This window comes from Typopeltis vanoorti, chromosome 6 (genome assembly GCF_054136105.1).
Source record: "Typopeltis vanoorti isolate ZY-2024b chromosome 6, IOZ_Tvanoo_1.0, whole genome shotgun sequence".
NCBI classification, from domain to species: Eukaryota; Metazoa; Arthropoda; class Arachnida; order Uropygi; family Thelyphonidae; genus Typopeltis; species Typopeltis vanoorti.
Window position 1 is genome coordinate 14,989,482 of NC_143554.1, and position 23,212 is coordinate 15,012,693.

The following is a 23,212-nucleotide window of genomic DNA, read 5'->3' on the forward strand; positions in this document are numbered from 1 at the left end:
GTATTTTTGCCGAATCCGGTTGATTTTCTATTCTTTGATATTTTTATTGCTTCTTTCAGTTATTGCAATTTTATTGGTTCTACATTAGTGTTGATTTCTTCATTACTTTTTGGTACAATAATACTAATTTTATTTCCTGTTATTTAATTTGAGTCATACTATAAACTCTTATAATGTTCTATCCATTGCTTCTCTTGTATTATGTTGATTTGTGCTCTATCTCTTTCTTCATTGTTTAATTATCTTAATATTTTGTAAGATATGTGTTATTTTATTAACAAATATGAACCAAGAATCTCAGTGAGCTTTCTGTTCTAGCTATATTTTAGCTATATTTCTGTTTTTTTTTTTTTTTTATGTTTTTGGAGGCGTGACTTGTATGCCTTATGTTTTTGTTTTATTGCATTTCCTATATCTGTGTTCTAGATATTTAATGTTTTTCTTTCATCATCATCAAATTCCTGCCATGTACAGGATATGATAGTACTACATTAAAAATTTACATCATTACTAACTTCCTATCTACAATTTTCCTCCAAATCAGTCTGTTACCTGTCAAGATTCCAACATTATCAGATCTTATATTTCTATCTTCTAAGGAACTTTTTACCATATCAATCCACCGAAACTTTGATCTTCCTCTGGGTCTTTTTCCTGCCAACCTGGCAGAGAACACTTGTTTTGGCAATCTTTCCTCACCCATTCTGTTTAAGTGACCACACCACCTGAGATTAGCTCTGCTAACGCATTCTTGGATGCTGACAATGTCACGTTCTTTTCTAATATCCTCATTTTTAATACGATATTGCCATTGATGACATCTGTTCATGCCCCTAATCTTTCTCAGGACTCCCATATTTGCAGTCTCTATTCTTTGGTCAAGTGTTTTACTTCTGACCCAGCTCTCAGATCCATAAGTTAAAATTAGTTTGAACACTATATTGTATATAGCTAATTTAGTGTTTTGAGTAATTTCTCTCTTATTCCATATAAATTTATTCTTACTTCCTACCACACCAGCTTTGTGGATTCTGTTATCTATTTCCATAATTAATTTATTATCTTCACTAAAAATTTTGCCTAAGTAGCTGAAGTGTTTCACTTGTTCTATAGGTTCTCCATTCACAATGAAGTTGATATTTTTAGTGCTTCTGCTTATTTTCGTTGTTTTTGTCTCGTTATTGCTGACCTTCATACCATATCTACTACAGCAATTATTTAATTTAGTCAGGGAATCTTGCAGACTTGTAGCAGATTTATTTAGAAGTATAACATTGTTCTCATGAAGCAAAGAGTTGATATTAACATCTCCAATTTTGATATCAGATTTAGTACCACTTTCCTTCATAATTTCATCCATATAGATAACGAATAACAGAGATAACGTACAACCTTGTCTGACACCAGATTTAACGTTAACCATTTTCCTGTACTTCAATTCTAACTCTGACTTACAACTCAAATAAAGACTAAGTATTGCTTGATATAATTTCCCATTGACAACACCATATAACTGTAGCATATTGAATAGCTTCTCTCTTGGCACCTTGTCATATGCTTTTTTCAGATCGGCAAAACTTAAATACAGATCTTTGTTATATTATCATGATTTCTCAACTATTTCTGGTAAAGTGAAGATCTGATCCTGACAGCCTCCATTTGGTCTGAATCCAGCTTGTTCTTCACCAAGCTTTTCTTCTACAATTTTTCTCAACCGTTTCTCAAGTATGTTTGATTAAATCTTACCAGGAACACTCAGTAAAGAAATACCTCTGTAATTCTCAGATGTATTTCTCTACTACATTCAGTTTTATTTCCCTTTTTATATATGTGTACTATGAGAGCTCTATTCCAATCATCCAGAATTCGTCCCTCTGTCCAGGCCTTCTGAACTATGCAGTGTAGCCACTGTACTTTTATACTTCTATATTTGAGTATTTCTGGTTGAATATCAACTACTCCTGCTGCCTTTCCACATTTCAGGCCTTTGATGGCTTTTTCTACTTCAAGTATGGATATGTATTCCTGACTGCATGCCTGTTGAGTGTGTTTTTTATCAGTGTGCTATCACTGCTTGTTTCATTTAGCAATTTTTCGAATAATTACTCCATACTTCAAGGATATCTTTTTCTCCTGTTTTCATGTCACCTTTATCATCTCTAACTCCTTTTACAGCACTCTTTCCTCCATTCCTAAGCTTCTTCAACAACCTCCAGAATATTTTGCCACCTTCTTGATATTTATTTTCTATATTCTTGCCAAAGTCCTCCCATGACTTTTGTTTAGCTAGTTTTACACACTGTTTAGCTTTCTTACATTTGTCTCTGTATTCTGTTAGAGTAAAAGCTGACTTATTTGCCAGGAACTTTTGATATGCTTTCTTCTTTTCCTTCACTGCCTCTTTAACTTCCGGTGTCCACCATGGAGTTCTGATTTTTCTATCCTTGCAGACAATCTCATCACTTGCCTCTCTGGCTGAATCAATGAGTGTTTTCTTCAGGGCTGGCCAATGATTCTCCAAGGTTTGGTTCTTGTTCTCAAACTCTTTCAACTGCTCAACTTTTATTCTATTTAAATCTTTCTTAGATGTTCTTCTTTTCAATATGAAATTCAATTTTGTTATGCTAAAGACTAAATAGTAATCACTTCCAATTTCAAATCCTCTGTACTCTCTGGTGTCCTGCTCCAGGGAGAAAACATCTCTATCAACAATAACATAGTGGAGGAGGGCCTTTAGGGAGCATTAGATGAACTGAGAAAATCTGATAAGATGATATGTTTAATAAAAATTTACACCACTGATCTAATAGCTGAAACATGGTATTGGCTAATGGAATTAGATCTAAACCTTTTGATATTAAAACAGGATTAAAGCAAAGAGATGCCCTTCCATCCATTTTTTTTTTAACTTAGCTTTAGAAAAATGTATTCGAGAAACTCTAAAAGATAACACAATAATCACAACAGTAATATTAGGATTATTAAATCACTTAAGGAATTGAACAACGTAGATACGAATATAAATTAAATTACACTTTAATAAATATTTCTGATATTTCGGCAACGTCACGTTGCCATCTTCAAAAGGAACTTGCAAAAAAAGGCACGTGCACGTAGGCACTACAACACAGTAACTGAGAATTAAGAGATGAAGCTATTGTTCTCCTAAAAGTCCTGATGGTGCCTCTAGCAGGCTAAGTAGGTGTTCTTGGCCGTTGGGCTGAAGGTCTGCTGATGTAAGCAGACCTTCATTACATCCCAAATTATCCAAATTTTTGATAACACATCTCCTTGCAGATATGTATAATGTTATGCATTAAGGGAAGGGCCACTACCCAGACTAGTTTCGACCTTTATTGAGTTCTCTTCATTGGGAGCCAGGCCCAGACGTGGAGATACAAGGCAGAAGCAATAGCGAGGTCATCTTTACCTATAGGAATTGCCAAAAGGTGTGCCACCTTTTTATTAAATTACTCCTGATTTAGAGAAAAATTTATGATATTATTATAAGTACTTACGAGTGAATGCAGACTTTTTCTCCTGTATGCTGGTAGTTTTCCCCTCCTCTTGTACATCCTGGAGATCGCTATTAGGCTTGAGTTGGATGAATCACTATCTGTTGCATCACAAACGCCTACAATAAGAGATTTCTTAACGCTAAAATTAAACAAAGTCCCTTGTCTCTTATTCATATTAAAATTTAAATCTGTAGGCCTATTACTTTTAAAAAATCACAGCACTATGGTTTCGAAGCGAGCACTTTCACCCTACAGTACGAACTTGCTAAGAAAGTATTCAGTATTACTAGATTTGAGAACCGGATACAGACATTGATCTTCAATTTCAGTGGAAAAATTTTCTTTATACTTCCTTGCTGATTGAACACTAATATTTGCAACACAGATATTATTTTGTTCAGTTTTGAGAACAGAGGATATGCCACCCATTGTTTTAATCGGCTTGCAGACAATTTTTATGACTGGTCATAAACAGCGGTATTCCATTTCCCGAATGTTGAAAGATTTCGATACGTGAAAATTAACAATAATTCATGAATATTTCCATGTTTAAAAATATGCAGCTTGGGCACTGACATTTGCAACACAGATATTATTTCGTTCAGTTTTGAGAAATAGAGCATATGCTGTCCATTGTTGTAATCGGCTTCCAGGCAATTTTTATGACTGGTCATAAACAGTGGTATTCCCTTTCTCGAATTACTTCCACATTTAAAAATACACGGTGTGGTCACTGACATCATGGAACACTTATTCACTTTCCCCAGAACACAATTTGGGAAGCCCTGCTCTAGATACTCCTTCACATAAGTTTAAATGGAAGTAGACATCAGTATTACACAATAGTAACTATAGGTCCAAGTGACTACTCTTAAAATTATCATCTGCTTTTTAAGCACTTCCCAACCTCAACAGTTATGGTTGCAGATCTGAGAGAGAGTCATTCTTGAGACCAGATAGCCTGACTTCTCCAAATGTTTAACTGTTCTTTCAACCTCAAGCATTCCAATTTGAAATTTTCTTGGTGAGATGGTTCCTCTCAATTTTCCTTATCCTCTCTGCTGTACAGTTCATCATAGTATTCTTTCCATCAGTTTTTGATTTCCAGTTTTTCTGTTAGTACTTCTCCATTCTTGTCTTCGATGACATTCAGTTGGGCTTAAACTTTCACTTTAGGTCATGAACTAAATGAAGCACCCTTTTATAATTGTCTCCTCATCTGGAACCCTATCTCTTCACATTTATTAGTATAAAATTTTTCCTTGTCCTGCCTGATGGCTCTTCTGATTTCTCTATGTAATCTCTTATATTCTTCAGTCACTGTGTCTCTTTGTTTCTCCAGACAACTTCTTTTGATTAGATCCCATGTTGAATCTGATATCCATGAGTTTCTTGGTCTTCTAATTCAGCCGAGATACTTCTATAACCTTGACTTCTCCCCAAAGCATATCATGCGAGTTCTCACTAGTCTCCAAAAGATCATCCAACTGAGATGATGTTTTTTCTGCGAACACACTAGGGATTCCTCTGCCATCCAGTCTTCTGGAACATGCCTGACTTGGAAGGTACTTTGGCTCTTACTAACCAGTGGTATGTCCTACAGTATGTCCCAGGACAAGTATGCACATCAAAAAAGAATAATGCACATGTTATTATTCCCCATCTCAATATTATTTACAAGCAAACTATGAGAATATCTATAGTCATCAGGCCAGTGGGAGATTTGCACTACTGAATGTCTTTTTGCCTAACAGACAAACTGTACTCAACACTGTCATATATATTTCTCCAGACCAATTGATTAAAGATATTATAGATTTCTTTTACTTTGTCTTATAACCTCTGATCAGTGGCGCATTCAGGATTTAATCTCGGTGGGAGAGGGGACAAGTTGAGTAGACAATTTGAGAATACACACTACGCATCACATACAACCTATTGTTGTGTCCTGAATAAACCAAGAAAAAGAATTACCTTTTTTTATTTATTCAGGAACAACTCTCGTTGAAAATAGGCAGAGAATGTGGTGTGTTGGCTATAAACTGGAAATGTATATATATGTATATAACACTAAGATAGGAGTAAGAAATTATATAACAAATGAAAAAAATTGTAAGACCTAACCTGTTATGTATAAGGGTCTGATAGAGAAATTATTTAATGTATTGAATTAATTTAAGAACCCAATTTTGTGTGTCATAAAATAGCAAAATCTGTAAACCAGAGTCTAAGAGTCACCTTTTGACCATCCAGTGTTACGTGTGCCGGAGGGGGGATTATGAGAAAGAGAAACTAGAGTGCTTTCAAAGAAAACGCCCAAAACATGTGCAATGTAGTGGAAGGAGCTGGATGCTGTGACGAAAACCCACGTGACTGCGTTGGCGGGCATCGCGATATACGAGAAACGCCGGGAAGAGCATGAAAACAAAAAGGTCAAGCAATCCCCACTCGAGGCTTTTTTTGGTTCCTGTTTCCTGACCTCTCGGACGTTGGTCCAGTCCGCACCTACGGAGAAGTTCCAGGCTGGCTGTGGAAGGTATGAGTCGTCTGCCGCAGCATATGGAATAGGGCTAGCTATTTCCTTGGATTAAGATAGCTATGCTATATCGTGCGACGGAAAAACCAAGTAGATGCCATCCGTTCTGACTAAGCTCCTGAGCCATATCGCCCTTCCCGCTGAGAATCTGGCCATACAGTTGTCGAAGGTGACCAGACGAGCAGCAGACTAAGAAGCCTTGATGCCCAGACAAGGCAGAAGAAAGGAGCGAGTATCATTTCAGAGATGGTAATGTAGACCCTTGTGTTATATTTTCCAGTTAAAGAATTGTGTGTTTTCCAACGAATATTTGTGTAGTGGACTTATTATATGCAACTTTAGGAACTGTCTCCAACTTGGCATAGACCCATCTTTGTTTGAGAACTGTCTGCCTAGAAGGGCTCTATTTGTTTTGTATGAATTAATTGTGTTGTGTTAAGTGTTATAACTAGTGATCACGTGAGTGTAGAATGAGTGATAACTTGTGATGAGATAATGTTAAGTTACATATAGAGGTGTTCCAAGCAAATTTGTTCATGTATTGTATTAGTAGTAATGAACCAGAGGTCTTACTAAAATTTGATTCAGATTACCTAGTAGTAAGACTTTCATGTATCATTTCTTTAATTAAAAAATATGTTTCTTAGTACCTGCCTGATCTGGTTTAGTATATGAATTCAAACAGCCACTCATAAAAAAATATTATCGAACTTAGTGAGAAGAACCCACATATATAATTTAATGAAGCGGACCATGACTGCACGCAAAAATATAGTGAACAGAAGTTAGATATTTATTGTAGTTTAGTTACTGTGTATCACTCTGAAAGAGCCATCCTGGATAAGAATCTCATCTATCCTCGGTATTGGCTGGCACAGTTAAAAAAATAAATTTGTCAATGCTTATCAGGTGGTCTGTCTCAGAAGATATGTTTAATGGCCGCGTCTCATTCTAGGACAAAGCCCTAATCATTAAGTATCCTACACGTGATTAAACTTAAGCGCAGCCAAAGATTTTGTTTGTTTAAAAAGGGGAAAGATTTAAGAGTACAACGAGTTAAGTACAGAATAACCTTAAAGGCTAAAAGGGAAAATATAGAAAAAGAGTAAATATAACACTATGACTGAGCATCTGCAATGATCGCCAATGCATGATGCTGTGATCTCCTCTTACCTGGCTCAGGCAAACGAAGTAGCGCTTGGTCTGTCCAAGCACTACTTCATTCGCCTTGTGTTCACAGCGGCCGTGATTCCCAAGAGCTATAGGGTATTCCTACCTTATGTAACCGCTACTTCATAAGTAGTACAGAAGACACAGCACAAATAAAAAAATGAATTTTAGTCAGGAAAAATTTTTTGGAAAATTTTCTAGTATTTTTTTCCCCTTTGGGGAGTGCCAAACCCCCCCCCCCCCTGGTACGCCACTGCCTCTGATGATGCTGCATTGTCGAAGAAAAATTATCAAATGCCAATGATTCTAAATGATGACTTAAATATTGATTTCTCTGTCCTAATTTGCAGGCCCTCTTTGAGTTTATAAAAGACATTCGACCTCACTATGAACACCCATCCTGCTATAGCAGGCGATAAGAAGCAGTATTTCTGTAGTTGCAGTTTACCCAGTGTAGATTACATATTTGCATTCACAGGTCTGTCTCATATTTTAGTTACTACAATTCAGTTGTATCTTGTATTACCAAAATTTAAAGATAATAAATTGTTATTATTACATCCTTCAAGGAGTCAGCACACTCATGGGAGGTTCGTTCAATTGACAACATATTTATTATATGGAATCTTGAAATTCTTAACACATGCTGCATTAACAACATATTTTGGTAATGAGTTACATTTGCTGACAGTTCTCCATGTAAAAAATCTATTCCTCATACCACTCTTCACTTCCAGGCTGACCTCTCGTTCTTACAATCTTGCCTTCTACTCTTTTTATAATCCCCTTTGGATCAATGTGATAAAATCACTTGCTAACTTAAATATCTTTAGCCTATCATCATCTCTTTTCCTACCATCCACCAAACTTTACAGTTCACATTCTTTCAACCTCTCTCCATAGCCAACATTCCAGAGTCAAAGTGTGGTCAAGTGTAGCACCATCTTATCATGTTCTAACAAATGCTTTTGCAAAGTCCAAAAATATCACTGTACGTGATTCCTCCTTATCTAACATACTTTGTTACCTTCATATAAAATGTAAATAAATTGCTAAAACAAGACCTATCTTTTACAAATCCATGCTGACCATCATAAGGAATACTATGACCTCAACAACATCTCCGGCACCTTAGCTACAACTGCAATTATACAGACTAAAAAAAAAAAAAAAATCAGCTAACGCCTTTTTATTCCCGTATGCGGGAAGTAGGCGAGGCCATTTAGCCCTATCTAACTTTTGGAGACTGAGTGGGCAGTTCAATCTCCACTGGTATCAATCAGAGATAGATGGCCCAAGGCTATCACTAATTAAGCGGTACACAGTGAAGAGAGATGGCTCAAATGTGCCGCCATCTCGTGGTCCCTAACCCCTAACACAATATATTTAATGTTTGAAAAAATAATGTGGGTTCTACGGTCGATTTTCTTGAGTTTCCGGGAGGAAAAACCCGAGTTTCCGGGAGGAAAAACCCGCTTGCCCGTGCCAGAGATCGACTAACTCGGGAACCGGTCGAAAAAAGGCTTAGAAAAATTTCCTCTAGTCGCCGACTAGACTCGAAACCAAGTCTTCCTTCATGCGGCCAAGCGCCGTGGTATGCATATACCACATCCACAGCTACACAGGCTCCTTATACAGACTAGTCTATAATTAAAAATCTGTCCTAGAACCATGTTTACAGAATGGTACTATTTTGGCTTCTTTCTACTCCTTAGGAATCTAATCCACTGCAAGACTTTCATTAAATAACCAGTGTAGGACATAGCTAACTGTTATACATGTTCCTTAAAAATATGTGGTGATATGTCATCCATTCCCACAGCCTTATTTATGTCTAACACAATCAATACCTGATACACCTCTGATTCTTTCACATCCAATTCTCCTAATATTTGCCTTCCTTCTACATATTGCACGGCATCATTTACACCAGTAATATACACTAGTAAAATGCTCATTCAGTAATTCCACTATATCCTTTGCAATGGTCACTGTGCTGCCATGACTATCCATCAGTGTCAACTTGCCATAATTATTCTTCCTCTTGCTTGCTATATAGTGGAAGAATTCCCATGAATTAACCTAGGCCTGACCAGCCAATCTCCTCTCATGCTGCACCTTTTCCTTCTTTACCATGCTTGTCACCTTCCTAGTCTTCATTTTCTTAACCTTTTCTTTTCAAATACAACTTGCTTGATTTTTCATCCATTTCACTGCTACTCTATTTACTTGCCTAATGCTTGGAATGCAGTTATGCATTGCTTATTGTCAGATATGAATGAATTTCCATGCACTGTCAAAACATTTTTTCTGCACAGCTGATTCTACTTAACATTTTGATGCTAGTTGAGTATAGAACTTCCATAATTACCTACCTTATAATTCCACATATATTACTTTTAGGCAGTAACCTTGTCTTGTTTCACCACTCCATAAACAAGTACCTCATGATCACTCTCACCAATTTTTGTGGCAATGTCAGTATCTTATTAGCAATTCTATATTGTGAAATTTTTACCAAATGATGCATTTATGAAATATACAGTGTGTGATACAAAAGCAAAGACTTCTTTTCACCATTAGCATGTGTAGAATCTATATGTAGAATACTTGACAAAGTTCTGCTGTAAAAGATATATTTTTTTTTTTTCATTTTTGCAGTAGTCTAATATATAGTTATCATAATTTTTCAGGTGTTGTTTGATTTAGGAAATCTTCAGTTTTCAAATGTTACAAAAAATAAAGATGTTGAGAAGAGAGTTGTAAACAGAGATGATCTTGAAGAAGAAGGTAATTATTATTTTCTTTAAGCTGTTTTACAAGTTTAGCAATTATTCAGGATTACTGCAAATAATCTTGACTTTAGAAAAATATATTACCAAAAAAAAAAAAAAAAACGAGAGAGAGAGATGCAGAAGTGAAACTTTCACAAATAAGAACAACACTTGGAGTTTCTAATGCATTTGCAAGACACTAGACTTTAGCTGCTATCAGAATCAGGTGATCAGAACACATTGTTTTTTTGTTTCATGAATAAAAATTTATTACTGTTCTTGATAGATGGTTTTAAAAAAAAATAATGTTGAAATACCATGCAGATATGCCATCTTATTCTTGATGTAATCAGTTTACTGAAAATGAATTATCTGAAGAGTTTCCGAAGCAACTTCTTAAGAGTCAAGGCTTGTTAACTGGAGTAAACTTCCCGTTAAGATGTCTTCTTTCTTTTTTTTTTTATCCACCTAGGTAGCAAATGAACAAGCATTGGCTGGCAGTATGGAACTTAGCCAAAGAAATTCTATTCTGTATTGACCCCCCCCCCCCCCCAAAAAAAAAAAAATAAACTATACATCAGAAAATGGCTTGTCAGCTGGGACATTACCTAGTTAAACAATGTTTCCCCTCTTGCTGTGTTTTTCAGGAAACCACTAGGGTTAACATTGAATATGTTCTGCAAGAACAAGCTCAAGTTTAGCATTAGCAAAATTGAAGATGGGCATTTGTCAATATTTTTGTGTGGAATGTTTCCTGACATCCATATTATGAAATGTGAAAAATAAAAAAATGGTTGATATAAGACACATTAAGAGAAACCAAAGCACTGAACTGACAGAAAAATTAGAAAAGTATAATGTCTGCAGTTGCCATTATTGAGATGAAGACTAAAATAAACGTGGTTCTGCTAATTAAAAACCAAAATATGCTACACTTAGGTAATAGTGACCAAGGAAAAGAAAGCTATAGCATTCAACATAAAACACAATTACTTCTTGAAATTTCCTGCTTTGTTACCAACAGTCAATTTCTAATAGATTAATTTGAGTGAATTTCAAAATTCAGAATTGGGATAATGCAATATCTTTGTACCTGTTGTTGTAGAGAAGGTTCTAACTAAGTAGAGAACTTTAAGTCACTTGAGAAGGCAGCTGACTTAAACCCCAAAGAAAAGCTAGTCTTTAGTTGGAGATACAAGCAGCAGATTCAAAAAATCAATATCAGCCATGTAGAAATGTTTTCTGAATATTTGGTGAAAATGGAAAAGCTTATACTAATGATAAGTATCTGCTGGATTTCTGTTCAGGACATGCACCATTTATTATTAATACTGTTATCAAGCATAAAGAATGCTTGAAAGAAAATTCACATGGAGAGGAGATACCAGATATTGAGTCCTTTGAGTTTCATATAAAAAATTTTCAGCAGGGCCACTTAACAGTCAAAGGTAAATAACTGGAAGGGGATAGATCCCCATGACATCAAACTGACTGGGATTTCTGACCTGATGTTCAGTCCTCACCTTCACATGGTGTATTCTATTAGTAGGTATCCACTAGGTAAATGAACATTTAGGCTTAAGTACTGGTTTACATTCATATCTTCCACTTTAATGGAATAACTTAGAGCACAAAGAGAAATAAACAACACATTTAATCAATTTAAGTATTTCACCTGTCACAGAGCTATCATCAGGAATAGAATGTCAAAATTATAATTTTATAATTATTATTGTAATTGTATTGTAATTAGCTGACAGGCAAGAGGAGAGCAGATATGATAGAAACCTATCATATCCACTATCGTACGCGTGTGGAAATTATACCTTGTAGGATTGCTGCAGTTATTACAGCAAAAGGAGGTGGGTACCGTGGCTGTTTGTTCATCACACTATGGTGTCCTTTAACTGCTTTCCAAGCAGTGTATACGCATGCGCACACACACACTGCTTGGAAAGAAGAGTGTGTGTGTGTGTGGAAATAGCCATGGTACCCACCTTAATATGTAAGACCTCCTTTTGCTGCAATAACTGCAGCAATCCCTCAAGGCATAATTACCATATTTTATATATATATATGTAGAAAGTTTTTTACCTTGGGTATACTATACGTTAAAGATACCAAGCAATTTTATAAACTTGGTTTTAATCCTTTTTCCCAAGTAAACAAACAGACAAGTAAGTCAAGTTTGTGCCTGAACTATGTTCAGTCTGAGGCAACTCGTAAAGGTGGAGTAAGATCTGATCACTTTCCTGCAAAGCACATCCCCTTGCGGAGATGTATGATGCTATACATTAAAGGAAAGGGCTGCTATCCAGACCAGTTTCAACCTTTATCGAGGTTGAAACTGGTCTCGTCAGTGGGAGCGAGACCCAGAGATGCCTTGGTTGAAGTAATGCAGAACTTATAAATTTTATCTATACATTGCCACAAGGTGCTTTGATCTTATTAAATAAAAATCTCAGGATGAGAGAAAGATGTAGAAAGTCTTTTACCTTGGGTATACTATACGTTAAAGATACCAAGCAATTTTATAAACTTGCTTGGTATCTTTTTCCCAAGTAAGCAAACAGACAAGTAAGTCAAGTTTGTGCCTGAACTATGTTCAGGTCTGAGGCAACTCATAAAGGTCGAGTAAGCTCTGATCACTTTCCTTTAGTATCTTCCCTAATGCAAAGCACTCCCCTTGCAGAGATGTATGATGCTATGCATTAAAGGAAAGGGCCGCTACCCAGACAGGTTTTGACCTTTATTGAGGTCTCGTCAGTGGTAGCCAGACCATAAAAATGCCAAGGGTGAAGTAATGCAGAGCTTATAAATTTTACCTATACAAGTTGCCACAAGGTGCTTTGACCTTATTATATGAAAATCTCAGGATGAGAGAAAGACATAGAAAGCTTTTTTACCTTGGGTATACTATACGTTAAACACACAAAGCAATTTTATAAACTTGGTTTTAATCCTTTAACTCCACTTTTACCTGAGTTGCCTCAGACCTGAACATAGTTCAGACGCAAACTTGACTTATTTGTCTGTTTGCTTACAAATACTGGCATTCATGAGATGCTATACGCATTCATATGCCCAACAATGAAGCCAACAAGGGAACAATTTTGAATGCACAGACTTCAACGTTGAAATATATATACACTAATTTTCTCTGTTGTTTAGTTATTTCCTCCATGTGCTTTTACTGGTTATTTCTTCTTTAATGTGCACCTGACAAAGGCTGATACAAGCTGAAACTAGTTGTGTCGTATTAATGAACTTTGTTTTCATTTCTCTCAGTTCTAGTCATTCAATCTCTTTATAAAAATGTACAAGAACCGAGTAAATCAATCTTCACACACACACACACACACACACACACACACACACACACACACACACACACACACACACACACACACACACACACACACATATATATATATATATATATATAAAAGTAAAATATAACAATTTGAAAACTGCATAAATGGATGATGACCTTAGATTATATAGATAATTAGCACCTGCAATTACTTCAGGTGCAAATTTTGTTTGCTTACACTTGGATAAAGGATTAAACCAAGAATATAATTTCTTGGCATCTTTAATTTATATGCTTTCAAATAGGCTGAATCTGATAATTTTATATGATAGATAATTTTTATTGTGCAAGGTGAAATTAACTTGCTAACTGTAGGCCTGAAGCATTTTAAAAAAAAAATACCATGTTTGGCTTCCAAGGTTATGTTAGATTATCTTACTTTAAGTCTGGTTGGCACACTAATACAAAAAAACAAAAGAACATGGCTCATTGTCAGATCTGTTATTGTCATTGCTAGTATAGGTTTATCGTAGTGTGCAGTGCAAAAGAAATCTCTTTTATTGCATAGAATGGATGAAACATTGGCAGTTATTTCAGGTTGTTTCAGGCATCTCATGAGAGTTGATATAGATTTGAGAATAAAAGCCACATTTCTTATTCTGTCTATTTTTGCATTATGAAATCCACTTCCATTTAAAATATGTTCTGTATATCTCAGAAGAAAATTGTTTTAACAATATTTGTATTTCAGAAGACTTTGTCACTCCATGCTCTACTCCTCCTGAAAATCCTTCCTATTCCATGGAGAAGAATGACATAAGTGAAAACCTTATGTTGCAAGATTTATCTACCATAGACTCTTCAGAAGCTAATATTCTTAGGGACTGTATGTATGAAAGGTATGTTGTTCACTGAAACTCGATGTGAATCTTTATTATTACGATTAGTTCTGAATTTGACCAAAAGATTTTATGTAAAAGAAAAAAAAAGTCACCCTGTATTTAAGCTAATTATATTGCTCCTAATTTGAATTTTCCCTATATCTGCTACAGTGATACCTCCTGTATATTTAATACATAATTTTTAACCTTTGCATATCTGTTCCCACCTCCATGTCGGCTACCTGCTTTTGGCAGAGGGTGCTTTCTAAATGCATGTGGTCCCTTTCATTCATTTTTCATTCTTATTACTCTTTCAACTCCAGTTTTTAATTTATTACTGTGTATGTCTACACAGTAATAAATTAAATTCCATCTTCCTGCCTTTGTGTCAACCATGTGGCCTGATCCTAGGACATCTAAAAAAAGGGGGGGGGGAATAAGTGAATTTTCTGCCTCGTCCTAAATGCATTGAAAATATTATATATATATATATATATATTATTTTTTATTTTTTCCCCCCTCATAATTTAGAACTTTTTTTTTCTTGTATATGAAAGATAGTCATTAAAAATTCAACCTTCTATATCTTCTTTCTACAGCTGTCCTGTTTTCATTGTCATAACATAAGAATTGATAGCTTTTAAATGTTTTTCTTTCTGTATGAAAGACTTCATAAATGTGCAAATTGGAGATCCAAACCTCCCATCATTTCTTTCACAGCAGTATTAGTGTTTTTTTTTACTAAATGACCACATTTTTGGTTTTTGTTTCAGTCATGAAATGCAAAAAAGAGTTGCCATTATGTATTATCACTATAGTGCTTTACTTGAAAACAGTAAACCCTTGACTATCAAGTTTGCTAGAAAACATGTACATATTTCATCTCAGAACATGGAAGTTTTTTCATATCATGAATATATTTTTATTAAATAGCATTTAATAAAAATACACAGTATTTTTATTAAATTACATTTAATTTAATAAATTAAATTTTTATAAATTAATAAATTAAAATTTAATAAATTTATTAAATTACAACTGTATATTTAATAAAAATATACAGTTGTAATTACAAATAAATAAATTTTATAATCCAATTGATATTTAGTTCAGTATTAACATTATACATATATACCATATGTAATAGACAATCTATTATTTTAAAAGAAAATAAATTGTACTTGCAATATAATTTTGTTAACAAAATAAACCAGTAATTATAAGTTTAAAGAAGTTTAAAACTGGCACTGTCTAATTAAATACATCTTATTCTTTCAACACCTTGAGTAGGTGCAATTGTAATATAGTATTGTCCTAAGCATATTTTTACAGCTCACAATATGAATTAGCTTAATGTAGTTAAATACTTCAAAATTTTGAATAACAAAAATGCTTTTTAATAGTGCTTTTTAAAAAAATTCAGTTACCTTGCAAATAGACAAAGATCAAATCATGTGACCTCATGCATCGAGAAAAGTGAGTCTTGCTCCACAGCGAGTGCTACCTGTTTTTCTTGTTGATGTGAATTTTATTATTTGCTGTTCCTATTAAATTATTGTTGATGGATAATGTATATAAATTCACCCATCATTATGAAAATAGCAAAATAAAACAAACTGAGTTGTGATGAGCTGTGTTGTGGCATGTATTTTAAACTCTCATTAAAGGAAAGCATAATTAGTGTGTAATATATAGTGAGAATTACAAAATATATTACTTCATCATTGCTTAATCTTTTGTGGAGATATGACATTTTCAAAATATTTTATCCAGTATTTAACCACAATCAAATATGCTAAATTGAAGTGATTTTTTTAAAATTTGATTAGTTTCATTAAATGCTTTGTTTCACTTCAATCAGGAAATAATATGAATAAATTAAAAAACTAGAAAACAAGTAATAAACAGTATCTCTAGTGAAATACTTGAATTCGTTTAAACAATGGAAAATGTGCATTTACTTTTGCACTGGCTGCTGGTTTTTGGGTTGGTGTACACCACTGGTAGATAAGAGTATGTTATGTTGGATTGATGAAGACCAAACTTGTAAAATCATCCCATGTTTTTTGTTATGCTGTAGAAGATGCTTCATCATTTCAGCTGATTTTTTGAATACTCTTGAATAAAAATGGTAATCTATGTAGAGCATTTTAGTTTCTTGTTATTCTCTTTGATGCTTTGTTTCTGTTGTATGTGCTACTAGCCCTAATATGTGCTTGCTTTCATTCCCAACATCCTTAAAGTGTTCCGATTGTTGTATCTCTCTAGATCTATCTGCTTAGCCTATGTAATAAAGACCAAGTTGCAACTGATCTTGTAGACACCTTTTTTTTAAGTGGCAAACTTGGAGGTTTACCCAAAACTGGATAAACAAGACCTGCCATTGAGACCAATTGTTGATGCAAGATACTCTTCAGCTTCTTCAGTATCTAAACATCTAGCATACCTACTGAAAGCTTACATCAGGCAAACATCCTCTTATGTAAAGAACACATCACACTTGATAGAAAGTGTCAGTCATCATAGTGGATTTAGTTGATTTAATTGCAAGCCTAAACGTGGTAAATCTTTTCACCAATGTTCCAAGAACAGAAACCATAGAACAATTTCATCTTTCTGCCAGACAAAGTGAATCTCTTTAAACACTGTATCATCAGTTCTTTTTTTTCAAATTTGCAGATTATTTTGAACAGAAAGGAGGACTAGCTCTCCATTGTTAGCTGATCTATTCATTAAGTGGTTTAAAAAAATAGCCCTCCTGCATCAAGGAACTTTGTCAAAAAATTGTTGAAAATATGTTGATGATATTTTTTATCATTTGGCTCAGTACTTATTACCCTTAATTTTATCACCTACCTGAACAACATTCATCTACAAATAAAATTCACTGTCGAATTTTATTCAATTGTTCTGTTTCTTTCTAATTCAAGAAAGAAACATCTTTTCAATACACTAGTTGATGTATCCAAACAAAACACACTCAAATTCTCAGTTTGTAGGAAATCAGCTAATACAGGATGCTATCTACATGGAACTTCTCATCATCACCCAGTGCAAAAAATAGGCATCATCTATTTCTTGCACGATAGAACCTACAGAATTTCCACCAACACCAAAGAAACCAAGAGCTACAGTAACTTAGTTCAGTCTTACCAAAACAATGGCTGCAACAGAACATCGGTTAAAAAAATTCTATATCAACTTCCAAAACAGTCCGAAGAAACAAACAGACAAAAACTATAAAGGATCAGTGATTCTCCCAATCAACAGAATCTTCAATCACTTTAAACCTCTACATCCACAGACAGACAGGCAGATCTGGAGAGACATTGATTAGAACACTCCAAGGATGTTGAGAATGAAAGAAAGCATGAAATAGGGCTAGCAGCACATACAACAAAAAACAGAAGATGAAGTGGGATGGCAACATACAAATGCTGCACATACATTGCTATTTTTACTCAAGAGTGGGACTAGATCTAAATGCTTACTACTTGACATTTCTGTAACAATCACCTAAGCAAAGTGCTTTACTGATTTATGAAAATAATCCAATCCCTCTGAAACCTATGGATAGAAAGGGATGACTCTTTCATACTTTGCATTTGCTGATTTTTGAAAATAATCCAATCCTTCTGAAACTTTTGGATAAAAAAAAAGCGATTAGTCTTTTATACTGGAAATTCATGTGAAGAAGGCATAATCAGAAATGATACATTTGATATATACTTTCTTTTTATACTTTCTTTTCATACTGGACATTTGCTGATTTTTGAAAATAATCCAATCCTGAAACTTTTGGATAAAAAACGATTACTCTTTTATACTGGAGAAATGATGCTACATTTGATATATACTTCCTTTTTTTTTTAATCAGTATTTCTTCAAAATCGAGATAATTTAGAGGCCAGATGAAAGCAAGCAAGGTGATTCAGAATTGTAGAGAGCTTGCATATGAGCTCCATGTTCAACATGGAGATACACATTACCAGGACCCTAAAAATACAACTTAAATCTACTATTAAAAAAAAAAAAAAAAAACTATTGCAAGGTATCAGTGTATTTTATATAAATATTGTTATAGTTTAAAAAACAACTACATATTAAGTTGACAAGGGAAAGTAATACATCTGTAGGGAGTTTTCGGTATTGAGACCACATTGTAATATAAGGAGTTTATTTAAAAATAAACACTTAAAACCTAATAAGTTTCTTGTGTAGTAAGACTTACATCGCCAGGGGTAATAGTACATAAAAGTTTTACACAACAAAAGTCTATTAATGATTAATTACACATATTAGATGCTTTTTATAACTTCACAATTGTTAAATAATTATTAAACCAGAATACAAATGGTAAATTTGTTATTGTATACGTAACAAATAAATTACTTGTTGCTAAAGTAATACATCGTTCTAGAAATATTTTATCTGATATTTAACCACAAACAAAGATGCCAAATAGAAACTTTTATTTTTTTATTTTTCCTAGTTTAATGAAATTCTGCTTTGTTTCACTTCATCAGGAAATAACATGAATAAAGTAAAAAACTAGAAAGCAAGTAAAAAAAAAAAAACAGTTAACACATCTAGTGAAATATTTGAACTCATTTAAACAATGGAAAGTTACATTTGCTATTACTCTGACCACTGGTTTGTGGGTTGTTGTATATTATTGGTAGATATAAGCATGTTGTGATGAATTAATGAAGACCAGACTTGATATAAAATCATTCCTTGTTTTTTGTATATCAGCAGATCACTTGGATCAGGTGATTGTTATAGAAATGTCAAATAGTAAGCATTTAGATCTAGTCCTATATGTATCAAAATCTACTGGAAGAAGAGTAATAATTTGTAGTAATACCACATAAAACTCTAAACAGTTCAAGTGGCAAAATATCAGATTGCACTTGACATAATGTTCCTGTTGATGAAATCTGCTCAGAACTATAAGATCAGGAAGAGGCCAAAAGCAGGTTTGATAAGTTTGGATCTGAACTATATATGGGTGTTAACTGGCTTCTGCTCATATTTCTACGTAATTTAAGGAAAGTGGAGGGATAGTAATGGCCAACTCACTTGAGCAATGTCCATGGAAATACTTATAGAAAAGACTTAATGCAACAGTTTTCTGGAGTCCAAAGAGGCAAGTGAAGTAATGTTTTTGTGCCAGGATAGGCTAGATGTGAAAGTCAACCCCCAAAGGAAAGCTGATGGTGGTTGGCAAGAGAATATTGTCAAAGTGATGGAGAATGAAGCATGGTTTTTCTTAAGAAATAAGACAGGATTGTGTTTTTGTGACATCAAACTCACCAAGTTATAACCTCACTTGAGAACAAGAAGGAGATTGGTTATGAAGGATCTTGATGCCTGAATCACCTTAGTCCTACAAGGTATTGAGAATGAAAAAGCAGAATGTAGAGTACTCTCAACAACAAAGCTATGAATAGTATTGGATGTCAGAGAGAGAGATCATTGATGTATAAAAATGGAGTGTACGTAAAAACCAAGTTACCTGGCCGGGGGATATCAGCATTGATTGAAAAATCTGATGAAAATAAACTAGTCATTATCACCTGCATTGAGCTGGAGAGGAAGCCGTTATCAACTTGCAAAGGACAGGAGGAATAGCACAATATGGTAGCCTGGTAAGAATGCCATGAAACTAGACCTGATCTTTCTGAGTTCCTTCCCCTCCATTACCTGTGTATGTGTCCAAAGGTGGTGAGGACCACTTGTTGATTCACTGTAGAGTATGACAGATAGAATCTATATTGATGATCTCTAAGTAAATGATAAGTCTATAAGTAGTGAAGCAGCTGGCTGTTGATCAACTTTTCCATTATTTACAATAGTATTGAAATCAGAGTAATAGGGCAATAGTCTGATAGTTAACTTTTATATTCCTCTTTGGGAACAGGTTGGATAGATGCCAGACAAGTTTAATAGCTCGAAGAGTGCCATTTCTTGAGCACAAACTTTTAATACTGAAAAAATACTATCAGTACTAGGAGACATAAAGATTTTGATGTTCTTCTGATGAAATATCAGAGGTGGCATGCATACAGTGGATAGTTTGCTGAAGAGCGGGAGAAGATTTACATTGGTTGTTCATATTCATATAAGAGTTGCAGTCAAAAAGTGATGCCAGAAGATCTGTCCATCCCTAGATGTCACCACTGCACATTGGAAAAATGCACAGACAAAAGTTGCATCTCAGATTAGGATTAGAAATAGTTAAGAAATTCAACTGACAAATTGTTTCCATTAAAAAGTTTATTACCAATGATCAACAGGATATTTTGCTAGAGACACCCATCTTTGGATAAATGCCATGGAAGGGCTGGTGGAATTTTTAGTGAATACCCTTGATATCTGTAGGGTGTTTGTGTTCACTGCAAAGGTCTGCTAAGTAAAATTCTCTCATTTCTGTCTTTTTTGTTGATTGAACATTACCTGTAATGATAGATGTACAGTGTTTCTATCCTCAAATTTTACAGTAATCTCCAGGTTTCCGCAGAGCTTTGGATTTTCATCTTTCATCTCGTTTCCTTTTGTGTATCAATACCAGTTTAACATTGCAAATCTAATCTATGCTTATGCTGGTGATGTTATTTTATCAAATAAAGAAGCTCTGTTTAGTGGTTCACTTGGGCTATATTTTAGTCATGTATGGAAACTGCAGGTATGGAGCAACTGGAGTCAGTTTACCTATTCTCCAATTGCCTTTTTTATATAACTAAAAATTTATAAAGCAGATATTTTATACTATATATATTGTGAAATAGAGTTGAATGACTTAAACTGAGAGTTAGATAAAAAAAAAAGGGGGTTTAATAGTAAAACATGACTAGTTTCGGCTTATAACAGTCTTCATCAGGTGACATTATAAAAGAAAAGAAAATGAAAAAAGAAGATGAAATCATGGCTAGCTTCAACATAATTTCCTTGTTCACTAATATCCCAACAGACAAAGTCATAACATTACTCAAAGACAAGTTATCCAAAAAAATGTTAGCCTTACTTACCCATTGCATCAAGTCCGGTTACTTTAGATTCCAAGATACTATATACAAGCAAAATCATGGTCTGGTGATGGGTAATCCTTTATCCCCTGTTCTTGCAAATATTTACTTGGAGGATTTTGAAGCCAAGGCTATCTCTTCCTTTGCTTTAACACCTAAAGTTTGGAAACGTTATGTGGATGACATTTTCCTCATTTGGAGTCATGGACATGATTCCCTAATGGATTTCCTGGAACATCTCAATAGTCAACATCCAAGTATAAAGTTCACAGCCGAGCTTGAAACTGATAGTTCCTTGCCTTTTCTAGATGTAAAATTGACCCGCTCTTCTGGTAAACTTAAAATTTCGATGTATAGAAAGCCTACACATACCAACAGATATCTTCATAGTCAGTCCCATCACCTCCCTCCCCAAAAACTTGGAATAATTTCTACCTTGGGACATAGAGCTCGCTCTCTTCTTGATAACCCGGATGAACTCCAAAAAGAAATAAACTATCTCAAAACTACTTTCCTACTTAATGGATATTCTGAAAGAATTATTGAAAAATTCCTTCTTAATCATCCTAGTCATCACACTGAAGAAATGAATACATTTAAGGGCAATATATGTATTCCTTACATAAGTTCAATTTCACAAAAATTAGCCAAGGTTCTAAGAAAATACAATATCACAACTTTGTTCACTCCACTTCCAAAAATCCACTCCTTAATAAGCCACCGAAAACCTCGTCATCATCATCTTAAATATCCTGGTGTGTACAAAATATGGTGTGATTGTGATATTCCTTATTTTGACCAGATGGACAAATCTATTGAATAACATATGGAGAAACACATGAGGGACATTGTTTACAAGAGACAATGAGCCAGTGCCTTATCAAGCCATACCCTTTTCTCGGCTGATCCTAATGATGAAAACCCAAGTCATACAGTCTGCTGGGACAAATCTGCCAACATCTTTCATTGCCATGATGAATTGGAGAGAAAAATCGTAGAATCTAGGGAAGTCATCCTCAATTCTGAACATCTAAATAATAACTTGAGCTACAACCTCCCAGATAGTCATTCAGCTGTAATCATGTACTGGCGTTCACGTGATGCTGCAAACACACACACTCTCCCAACAATGCAACAAACGAAAGAACAGCTTTAAATACAACTACAACGTTTTCATGCTAATTATGTATAGAGACTCTGTATGTTGTTCATAGTTTTTTTAACATTCAATGTTTAGTGTTTTTTCTTTTCTTTTATAATGTCACCTGATGAAGGCTTTTATAAGCTGAAACTAGTCGTTTTATTATTAAACCCCCTTTTTTACCTAATTCTCGGTTTAAGTCATTCAACTCTATTTCACAATATGTATTTCAACTGAGTCAATGAATCGTGATAAGCAGCGAGTAATGCAATCATTAATTTACCCCTAACAGTCATTATGCATGGAGAAACTAAACCAAATGGCATGCAGAACATGTTAGGAAATATTACTGTTCTAGGATGCTTAGATGTTGATTATTACTCATGATGATGTTCATTGGAGAAAATACATCTGGAGATAATAATTAACTAAATTTATTTAGCTATTAAATTACTACTCCAGTATTTTACCTTTCACCTCGAAGAAAGCCAGCAATGACCTTTAATACAAATTCAGAAAACCTCTGTCAACTTAATTGTGACATTAACTTGACATCCATCCTTACTTATTTAATGTTCTTGCTCTCAATAGACCAGCAACTGAAATTAATGAATAGGAAGGCCAAAAATGCAGTTCTCGCAATACATAGACAAAGTTATTTCTGAACATGAAACTCGCAAACCAACAGGCATTGTGCCATTTACATATGAGCAATTTGGCTCATCTTCCTTTGATAGATTATCTTCATGAAATGCAGTTACATGCATCATATTTCTGTATATATTTCTCTGTTCATACTTGAATACACTGTGTGTATACAGCTTTAACTTCACCTGGAAGTAGAACATAGT

General features: G+C 34.4%; 1 protein-coding gene across 1 annotated transcript in view; it reads left to right on the forward strand.

Annotated features, from left to right (window-relative positions):
- The window catches only part of Vps13D (vacuolar protein sorting 13D), a 1,260,195-nt gene that overhangs the window by 218,345 nt on the left and 1,018,638 nt on the right, over positions 1-23,212 (forward strand). Inside the window, exons 17-18 of the mRNA XM_090393926.1 lie at positions 9,918-10,014; positions 14,063-14,210. Of these exons, the coding sequence (XP_090250052.1) occupies positions 9,918-10,014; positions 14,063-14,210 (245 nt within the window). The remainder of the gene's footprint in view (positions 1-9,917; positions 10,015-14,062; positions 14,211-23,212) is intronic.